The 11,072-nt window shown below is 38.3% G+C and overlaps 1 protein-coding gene across 9 annotated transcripts in view; it reads left to right on the plus strand.

The window, feature by feature from the left end:
* Positions 1 to 10,707, plus strand: part of RNASEH2B (ribonuclease H2 subunit B) — an 84,774-nt gene extending 74,067 nt beyond the window's left edge. For 2 of the 9 annotated variants that reach the window (XR_003434768.1, XR_003434765.1), the window contains 3 exons: positions 1,160 to 1,186; positions 7,772 to 7,873; positions 9,901 to 10,707. Coding sequence is in view for 4 of the 9 variants with exons in the window: in XM_027116374.1 (XP_026972175.1) it covers positions 1,160 to 1,186; positions 9,901 to 9,933 (60 nt within the window). In the remaining 5 variants the exon portion in view is untranslated. Of the gene's footprint in view, positions 1 to 1,159; positions 1,187 to 4,430; positions 4,546 to 7,771; positions 7,874 to 9,900 lie in introns of those variants that run through there. The other 7 variants (XR_003434769.1, XR_003434766.1, XM_027116374.1 and 4 more) reach the window with 4 other exon arrangements.
* The last annotated feature ends 365 nt before the right edge of the window (positions 10,708 to 11,072 follow it).

The following is an 11,072-nucleotide window of genomic DNA, read 5'->3' on the forward strand; positions in this document are numbered from 1 at the left end:
TCAAATATATACTTTTGGGAATATATTTCACAGAAAGGTTATAGTATCTCGCACTCTAACAAATGATGGTATGAGTCCTTATCTTATTAGCTTTGAATAGTGTCTTTGCAAATAAGTGGAAAAAAGGCATGTTGGTGTGGTTTTAATTCACATTTTCCTGATTAATAATGTCGACTGAAAAAAACCCCACACAACCTGAAAGTTGAGAGTTATGTTTTATTCAGGGAACTTACAGAGGACTATAGCCTGGGAGGCAGCCTCTCAGATAGCTCTGAGGAACTGTTAACAAAGAGGTAAGAGAGAAGCCAGGATATGTAGGAATTTTTGTTGAAAAAAAAAAACATGCAGTCAAACATCAAAAGATTACTGCTAATCATACACACACAAAAAAAAACCCCAGACATCTCAAGTTAATGAGTTTAGTGCTTTTCTGGGTATGGGAAGATGCAAGAGTCTGGGCTCATTGAAATTACTCCTTTGATATGCATCTGAACCAGTATTCTGGTTCAGGGCCAGTATTCTGTTTTTCTCCATCCTGAATTCCCCTCAGGGCACACCGAGGTGGGGGGGCGGGTGAGGGGAAGCTCTGCAGAGGCTGATGGCTTGATGGTGGGCAGCATTTGTTGTTTTCTGAAATGGCAGGCAACATTTTTTTGTCCACAGTAATAATGTTCATTTTTTCACATTTACCTATCATTTGCCATCTTATAGAGAATTATTTGTTTATGGCCTTTGTTAAATTATTGGAGTATCAGTATTTTTCTTATTGATTCTAAAAAGTATTTTATAACTTAAAGACATTCATTTTTGTCCACTGTGTTCATTGTAATTTTTTTCCCTTGGTTTGTAATTATTTTCTCATCTATTTATTTTTTCCATTAGATTTGTAGGATCATTTTTACAGGTTCTAAGAGTAAATTCTAATGGGTTTTACTGAGATTTTGAAAGACCCATAAATTATTTTGAGAAAAACACATCTTTACAAAAGTCAGTGTCCTTATTCAGGAATATGGTATTTGTCTATATTTACTAAAATCCTAATCATACCTTTCACTAACATTTGGTTCTTCATCTTCATGTAGGTTCTAGATACTTCTTTTTAGGAGTATCTCTAGGTATTCTTGTTGCTATTAATGAAATCTTTTTTTTTTTTTTTCAGTTATATCTCCTAACTGGCTATTTTGTGGTAAAGTATTACATTTTTATATATTTATCCTTTAAATAACTAATTTACTAAACTATTAATCTAAATTTTAAAATTTTATTCATACTGGGTTTTCAATGCATAATAAGGTACATAATCTTAACTTCGAAAAATTTGTGTGCAGTTCTTTCTGATAGTTATAGTAGCTTTTATATCTTTTATATCATATTACATGGGTAAGACTATCTAGAACAGTATTGAAGAATAATATGTAATAGTAGTTATCTTTGCCTAATTTGTGATTTTATTAATGTGCGTTACCATCAGTTCTGACACTAGCTATTGTTAATGGGATAAAGAATATCTATCTTTGGTATTTCCTTTTATACTTAGTTTCCTTAAAGTTTTAATTAGTCATTGGTATTGGTTGTTATCAAATATCTTTTTGGCATCTCTTGTGCTGGTTGTAGAGTTTTTATCACAATTAAACTGTGCTTGAGTTCCTACACTAAACTCTACCTGGCAGTAGATAAAGGAGAGAGCATCATGGATGCTCCCTATCTGGTTTAACCATTGTCAAATCTAGTTCTCAATTAGGTTTTCTAGGCTTTTATTTAGAATGTTTGCATCTATATTCGAAAGCAATATTGCTATTAGGTCTTAGTGTTAGAATTCAGCTGGCTTTCAATCTTTCCCAGTATTCTGGAAGGAATAATTTTGCATAAGAACATTCTATTTCTGGAAACTTTTAAAGAACATCCGTGGTAAAACTGTCTGGCACTGAACCTTCTTTTGTCTTCTTTAATCTGGAAAAATTTCTCACCTATTCCTTGTCTTACTTGACCTTGACATTTTTGAAGAGCACAGGCTGGTTATTTAGTCGAATGTTCCTCACTTTGAGTTTGCCTAATGTATCCTCTTGATTAGATCCAAGTTTTACCTTTTGGGCACCCACAGAAGTAATGCTGTGCCTTTCTTAGTGCACCATGTCAAGAGTCACATGACCCAGTACTAGGGATGTTAACTTTGATTGCTTGATTAAGGTGGTGTCCACCGGGTTTATCCACTGTAGAGTTATTATTTTTCTCTTTGTAATTAATAAGTGATTTGTGGGCAAATACTCTGGCACTTTTAAGTATCCTATTCCTCATTCAGCATTCACTCACAAGTTTTAAAATAAAACTGATGTTTTTTCCAACTCCATCATCTCTTTTATATTTATTTATTTTACATTTATATTTATTTACTTTGGCATTTTTCTAGAAGGAAGGGCTTTCCCTTCTCTACTTATTTATTCATTTATGAGCTTATATCATCATGCACTTGAAGGTTATTTTATCCAGTGATTTAAATTACATTATTCTGTTCCTCATATTGTCCCAGAAGGGCCAGTAGGAGTCCCTTCAAGCTGCCTACTGTATCTTTTTGTTATGTTTCATTCATTTTTAAATACTTCATTACTTCTTCTGCAAGAGGGTATTCCAGACTCTTCATGTATTTTCCGTGTCCAAGCCCTGGAATCAGCCTCTTTCCCAAGGAGCCAGGGTTCCTTTAGAGGAGAATGGTATTTAGAAACCAAGACCCAGGCAAGAGGTGTGCTTGCTGCCACTATCGATCTGTGTGTGTGGTTTTTGTAGATTTCCTTTATCAGACTGAGGAAGTTCTTCTCAGTGAGAGTTTTAATCATGAATGGATATTGAATTTTGTCAAATAAGTTTTCTTCATCTATTGAGATGATCATGCAGTTTTCCTTTAGTAAAGGAATATATTTTAATATGTGAAGTATAATGATCGATTTTTGAATGTTGAACTTTATATTCCTGGGATAAACTCACTTGGTCTTTTCATATATAGTATTGTGTTTTATTTCCTAATATTTTATTAATGATTTTTTTAATCTCTGTTCATGAGGGATATTGGTCTGTAGTTTTCCTTATTTGTAATGATTTTGTCTAGTTTTGGTATCAGAGTAAAGCTGACTTTATTAAATGAGTTGGGAGTCTGTCATCACCCACTTTCTGAAAGCGTTTTTGTGAGATTAGTATTGTTTTTCCTTTTTATGTTGGACAGAATTCACTAGTGAAGCCATTTGGGCCTGGAATTTTTTTTTTTCTGGGAAATTTTTTAGTTACTAGTTCAATTTCTATAATAGATGTAAAGCTATTCTAATTTTCTTCTTTTTCTTGTGCCAGTTTTAGTAACTTATGTCTTTCAAGCAATGTATCTTTCATCTAGTTGTCAAATTTATTGGTATAACTTGTTTCTTATATTTTTATTATCCTTTTTATGTCCGTGAATCTGTAGTGATATTCCTTCTTTCATACCTGATTTGGTTGTGTCTCTTCTTTGTTTTCTTGATTATTTTCATTAAATTTGGAAAATTTCTGGCCAGTATTTCTATAAATTTTCTGTTCTTCACCCACCCACCCCCTTTTCTCTTCACCCTCTTGGCTTCTGGGACTCCAGTTACATGTATGCTAGACTACTTGATGTCCCACAGGTCCTTTAACTTCTGTTCTTCTTTATTTTCAATTTTACTTTGTCTTGTAGTGTTTTATTTTCTATAACCTCAGTGAATTTTTATTTCACATATTGGAATTTTCAGCTCTAGATGTTCCATTTGGCTCTTTTTTATATCTTCGCATTTCTCTCCTCATTGTGTTCTCCTTCAAGTAGTTCGTTAACAATAGCTGCTTAAATGTTTTTGTCTGCTAGTTCCAACATCTCTGACATTTCTGTGCCAATTTCTTTCTTTTCTTTTGTCTTTACTTTTTTACTTTGAAATAACTTTAGACTTATAGAAAAGTTGCAAAAACAGTAGAGAGTATACATATACCCTTCACTCAGCTTCCTCTAACCTTAACACCTTATATAACCAGTACAATTATGAAAAACAGGGACTTTACAATAACACAGTATTATTAACTAATCTACCCCCTTGTTTGAGTTTCATCTATTTTTACACTAATGTTTTTCCATTCCAGGGTCCAGTCCATCCTTCCACATTGCATTTAGTTAAGCATATCTCCTCTTTTCTGTAATGTGTCTCTCAGTCTTTCTTTATCTTTCCGTGACCTTGACACCTTGAGAGTACTGGTCAGTTATTTTGTGAAATGCCCCTCCATTTTTGAGATACCTTGAAATTGTGCTAATATCCTGTTTCTCATGTGATCATTTCATAATGCTAATAACTAATGATACTAATAACAACAAATACTGTCTAGCATTTATGTGCTTGGCACTGTTCTGAGCACTTTACGTATAATAATTCATTTAATCCCCACAGCAGCTGTAGTTGTAAGGCAGGGCGCCATAGGAGCCAGGAGAGTGACACCCAACCCAAAGGGCAAAAGGATGAGAGAAAGGCTACTTAAACTCTTGAATTATCACCCCTGTTGAAGGTAAGCTACTTAACAGCAGGAACTCTGTGCTATTCACCTTGTGTCTTGCACAGAGTATGCAGTTGGTAGATGTTGGTACACACTGGATAGGTTGGGCACAAATGTTGACTCTGTACTATTCACCTTGTGTCTTGCACAGAATATGCAGTTGGTAAATGTTGGTACACACTGGATAGGTTGGGCACAAATGTTGGATAGGTTGAGTATTCTAACCAGTGTCCTCACTAATTGAGACTTGATCTTTTTATCCCAAGGGTCAAAGTCATGATCTTGATCTATCTTGGTCTTTCAAATTGTCTAAGCTATTACATGACCTTCTTGTTGGTCCTTGAATATGCCGCACTGTTCCCATATCAGTGCCTTTGTGTGACTTGTTTATCTTTTATATCCTTCCTCCAGATCTTCACATGATTTGTTCCATCATGTCATTTCAAGCATCTCAAGCATCATTTTCTCAGAGATGCAATTCCTAATTCCTCACTTGCCTCCAATCCTCTCCCATCTTCCTGCCTCACCCTCTTCACAGAACCTTGCCTGACTAGGTCACAGTTATGTCCACAGCACCTAACATGGGGCAGCACAGAGCAGGCCTTCTATAAAGGTATGAGGTAATCAATCGATCAATCAGTTAGTCTGTACCGGACACCTCAGAAAAGTGTTCTGCAGTACAAAATGGGGTTCCTTGACATTTTATGGCTGAACTTTGGAATTCAAGTTTCATTCTGAGTGGTTTTCTGTGGTGCTCTTAGAGTTGAAGTTTAAGAACATATTCATAAACTCCTTGTAGAGGCTTAATAGAAATAGATATAATCTTTAATCTCTGGATAAAGGGCTGTGAATTTTCTTCTATCAGTTGATTAAACTTCACTTACTGTAGTCATTTTATCTGCGTCAGAACCTCTCAAGTTAGAATACATTGTTTACATCTGTGCTGTTAATAAATTTGCTTTTACATGGCATTTAAAGATTATTCATATAAAGCCCATAACCTAAATTATTGAAGTTTGAGAGTATATGTGGTCCATATACTCCTTGTCTTCACAGAAGCTTTTATTTTTTTCCAGCTTTATAGAGGTATAATTGACAAATTAAATTGTATATATTTAAAGTGTACAATGTGATGTTTTGATACACAAAGATTGTGAAATGATTACCATAACCAAGCTCATTAACATATTTGTCACCTCGCTTGTTTACCGTGTGTGTGTGAGATGAGAACACTGAAGATCTACTCTCTCAGCAAATTTCAAGTATACAATACAGTATTATTAACTATAGCCACTACACTGTACATTAGATTTCAGGAGCTTTAAATAGGAGCTCACATCATGACTTAGCTATAGATTAAATGGGAATCTGTGAAATCATCAATTTTGTTTTCTTCCATATTTGAGTTTACTTTTGACGTCAAGATACTAATCCTACTTGCAATGTGCAGTGTTAACTAGGAGTTGAATAGTAGTTGAAGAGTGAAAAACTAAAGGTGTTACACCTACCTGCCAAGTGCTATTCTGGGGAATAATATTAGGAACAAATCAATGTGGACTTTATATATATACATGCACAATATACACAAATTGACACACATGTATATACACACACACTTAAATACAAATACATGCACATATACACATATGCACCCACAAACATACATACGTATATACACACATACACGTATATATCCTATCCTTCCTTCAAATTTAAAGAATTTCAAACTAGAGACTTTTTAGACTTTATTACCACAGGTACAGTACCAAACATTGGGGTAGCGCAGAAAACTCAGATCCTTTGGCACTTTGCTTGTCTTACTTACATCATTTATCTTTTTGATTAATGTGCTGAGTTAGGGGAAAGTTTCAAAAGATTTCTGCAAACTCTAAAACCACTTGTGTACACACACAAGAGCCTCCATCATTTTCATCAAACCATTCGTATTTCTGAAACTGATCTCAGATTACCAACATCCTTTCCTTTTTTTGTGCCTGCTTTATCTTCGATTTAAATCTTCCTTGTACTTTAGCTCTCAGGCTCTTTCATCTTCCAGGTTTGTGCTTCTCGGGTTCTGACTCCCAAAGAGATTCCCCTCCATCAGGTTTAATGTGGATGTCAAGGGGGACTGGGTTTCATCCGTTCAGGTCTATTTTTAGTGCGCCGCCCTCCACTCCCACGCTCCCGTTTCTCTTACTCTTACTCGGGGCTTTAGCCAGACACAAAGGCAATTTGGCAGTGAGAAGCTGAAATGTACCCATTTACATTTACTAAATGTACAGTGTTTATACTGCATGCAAACTTATGATGACAATAACAGTAAACAGATGAAAATGAAGTGAAAATGAGCAACCATGTTTCAAACTAAACTAAAAAGTTTACTTTTAAAAAGTAAAATAGTTGGTCTAAAAAGGCCAATTAATTTAAAGGAGCTGGATTTATACTTGGTTGTAGTCCTAATCCTGCCTTAACTCTGACCCATGGACAAACCACTAGCATGGCTGACCCACAGTGGTGTCTTCCGTGTGAGATGAGACTAGATCATTGGGTTGTTTGATGTCCTGCCCTGCGGTCACTGCTGCTTGGGGCGCCTCATCTCCTCCACCCCTGTGAGGCTATGCCCTTGATTAGCATCTGTCCTGTGCTCACCCCACATCAGGCCCTTGTCTGAGCTCCTTGGGTGGATTCTCTCATCTGTTTGACTGGAAGCAAATACACCAACATGTTCACTCTGGCTATTGTGTTCATGTTATATATTTGTCTCTTTTCTTCATTTTCCATAGATTACATTACTTTGCAGTGGAAAGAACTGCAAAGAGCATAATTCTTAGAAAGTAATAACAAAGACTGGCAAAGTGCCTTGCAATTTTTAAGCACTTTTCCCATGAATTTATGTGTTTAAAATCCTTCCGGAAACCATGTGGCACAATTGGTATTATTTCCTCCATTTTACAGTTGAGAAGGGTAAGGTCATTTCATTTGCCCAAGGTCACACAGCTAGTAAATAACTGAGCCAGAACCTAAACTCAGGACTTCCGACTGCCGGGCTCTCCGCACCAAATTAACTCCCTTCCCCAGAGGCCCTAACTTTGACTTGCGTTGCATCCTGGGAAGTCACCCCTTCACCAGATTTGAAAGACAGCCTCTTCACATAGGTTAAGATTGACTTTCTCTGTTCTTAAAGTTGATCTAACTTAACTAGCTGCCTTGTATCACGTATTTTTTTTTTCCCAAACAGCCCTTTCTCCAGGACTAATCCAAGATTTGGAGATCTCCAGAGTTAGCTGCATTATACAGTTGAACCTCTTGGTGGAAGGCAAGGAGCTCTGAGTCTAGGAAGGCAAGTGAAAGGCCATTTGTTAGTGTCCTTGGACGATGTCCACAGGCTTTGACCTCATCTGAATAAGGCAGAAATGGTTAGATTCGTGCACCTTTTGATACAGACTTATACACTCCTCCAGTTTATATACTTCGCAGGGTCGTTAGACTGATGGAAAGTACCTTATGTTTAATAGTACTTTACAGTTTTTACAGCAATCCTGTATCAGTAGTTAAATTAATCTTTACAGCAACCTTCTAAGGTAGACTGGAGGGGGTGTATCCCTGTTTCATAGATGGTCCAAGTGAGGACACCCAGACTGTGAGTGGCCAAGCCCGAGGCTGCCCTTCCACCCTCAAGCCCAGCCCTCTCTCTTTTTTGCCTCCCCAAGGTTTTTATTGTTGTGTATATAGCTTTATGGCCATTTCTCCTTCAGTAGTCTGTTTTAATTGTGAATTTTATCCTAAGAAAGGAAAAATCAGATTTCTTCTGTTTCATCTTTTTGCTCTATTCATAATGAATTCTGCAGGTCAATTTATCCTCAGCAGTGCTGAGCCAGAATTGAAGCTTCTACTTAGCTATTGCATTTGCATGCCAAGTCTTTAATTCAGCTGTCAGCTTTTTAGCATTTACTGTACTTTTGTTAATAAATGTTATTTTGATGGTCTCACACTAATCAAGCCTATTTGAGACAGGGAGGGGCGGAGGGAAGCACCGAATGTGATTTACAGAAGAATCAGAGCTTCTTTATGGATGTTAAGAGAATTGTTACCTTACACATGTGCTTTAATCAGAATGTGTAAAATTAAAGTTAGTCAAGTTATAAGTTCTTTCAAAAGAAAAAAGGAGCCAAGGAATAAGCTTAGATTCATTTATTCTTTTAAGAGCATATACTGAGCACCCGCTTTGTGCCAAATGTTGTTCTAGGCACTAGGAATGCAGCTGTCCACATGGCAAAAAATACCTGCCTTCGAGAAGTTTCTGCTCTGGGGGGCGGCTAGATGGAGTGTCAGATATTGCCGGGGGCTGTGGAAGAAGCTGAGCAGGGAAGTGGACAGAGTTCTGGTGAGGCGGCTGGTCAGGGAAGGTCTAACCTCTGTCACATCTTATCCACTTATGGCATAGACGTCTGATTTCCATCAACTTCTTTTTTTTTGATACCTTATAGCTCCAGAGTAAATTGTTTGACTTTGTGATCAGTAAGAAACCAGCTTTCAATAATTACACTTGTTCCATGGCATTTTTCAGGAGGATATTAAGGACTACTACTTCCACCAGCAAGTCTATATTTATTTTTTATACATTGGATCTGCATAGGAAAAGAGAAGAAAACATGGTTTAAGAATTATTCACCTTAGAACTTTTTTTCATCTGTTTCTTGTATTATCATTTTTTTCCTAAAATGAGGGTATCTATTCCCTGAGTTTGGGCAAGCTTAACATTATTTTGTATTTCACTCCCTTTGAACACTGGAAGGAAAATGTGCGTCTCACCCACCTCCAGGAGCCTAACATTAGCCCTAGAATGAGGTCGCCCCAAAGGAAACCGCTTCCTTTGCCTGAGGGCTTCTCTTTTTTATTTATTTATTTTTGGCTGCATTGGGTCTTCGTTGCTGTGCACGGGCTTTCTGTAGTTGCAGCGAGCAGGGGCCACTCTTCGATGTGGTGTGCAGGCTTCTCACTGCAGTGGCTTCTCTTGTTGTGGCCAGGCTTCAGTAGTTGTGGCACGTGGGCTCAGTAGTTGTGGTTTGCGGGCTCTAGAGCACAGGCTCAGTAGTTGTGGTGCGTTAGTTGCTCAACAGCATGTGGGATCTTCCCTGACCAGGGCTCGAACCCTTGTCCCCTGCATTGGCAGGTGGATTCTTAACCACTGTGCCACCAGGTAAGTCCCAAAGGCTTCTCTTTGAAGCACAAATGCACAGCTGCTGATCTCAGGACTAACCCAACCAGCCTTGCTTTTCTGTTCTGGAAGGTGCAGATGGTCCTCGGGATTGCAGGTGACTGCTTCTCCTCACCAGGATACAACATGTATGCTCCTTCTCTCCCTAGGTGGCAGCACAAAGACAGAAAAGGGACAAGTGACAAAAGATCCACGCAAGACTTGGCTGCTTCTCACGTGATTTAAGACACTCCCAAAGGGCTAAAACTTTTTCTTCTGCACTTCCTAGAAAATCACCAACTGCCAAGAGATGTAAAGGACTAACCAGGAATGTTTTATTTCTGTGATCAATACCGCTAGTCCCTTCAGGCAGCAGCAACTCCCCCTGGAGGCGTCTGGCATGGAACTAGAAAGCACCCCTAGTGTGATTCTGCCCTGAGGAATTCAAGCCATATCACCCCTCTGCCCCAGCCTACCCCACCATAAAGGTATGGGTTTTTAACAGTCTGGTGCTTCAGATTTCAAAACATTGGGAGGAGACGGCTCATTGTGAAAATCGGGTCATTTCTTAAGCTGGACCCTGTTGGCCTGCTGTTTTCCTGGGGTCAGGACAGCACTTTTAGGTTTTCATGTGGTGACTGTAAGTACTAGATTCCACACCAGAAGACTTGACAGACCGAGTTTCTACCCTTATTAAAAAAAAGAAAAAGGGGGAATTGCCGGGAGGACCAGGGGGAGTAGTCAGCACGTTCACTGCCATGGCAGGGGTTCAGTCCCTGGTCAGGGAGACAGGATCCGCAAGCTGCATGGTGCAGCCCCCCCCCCCCCTCAAAAAAAGAAAAAAGAAAGCCTGCCCTTTCTTTACTCCTTATCAGTTTGGCAGCTTCTAGTTCATAACAATACCTGAACATGTGCATTTTATGGTGTGCCGGAGTTGTAAACATTGCTTCATTTTTAAAAGATTTGTCCAATGTGTGCATTATTGTAGTTATTTAGAGTGCGGGCATAAGATATGGGGGAAAGTTAGAAGTAGATGCCAAAAAGTAATTTAGCAGGGAATTCTGATGCATAGTGAAGACGTTTAGGGGGCGTACGCAGGTTTTGTGCAGACAAGTCCAGGAGTTTGTGCTGACTCATCAGCTTGACCTGCAGGAGGATTCGGGTGGAAGCCACTCGGGTGATCTTCATGCCTCCAACAGGACCCCAAACCTTCTCTTTGGGAAATAATTTTGTTTCTGAGTCTCTAACTAACTCCATCAGGTAAGTAGGTTTTGGAAAGTACTCTGTAATTTTTTACACACCTCCTTTCACACAGGGAAATTTTCTTTAATCTGTAGGACCT

The sequence above is a fragment of the Aethalodelphis obliquidens genome, unplaced genomic scaffold (assembly GCF_003676395.1).
Source record: "Aethalodelphis obliquidens isolate GAN/ISIS:26980383/991018 unplaced genomic scaffold, ASM367639v1 scaffold16, whole genome shotgun sequence".
In the NCBI taxonomy this organism is placed as follows: domain Eukaryota; kingdom Metazoa; phylum Chordata; class Mammalia; order Artiodactyla; family Delphinidae; genus Aethalodelphis; species Aethalodelphis obliquidens.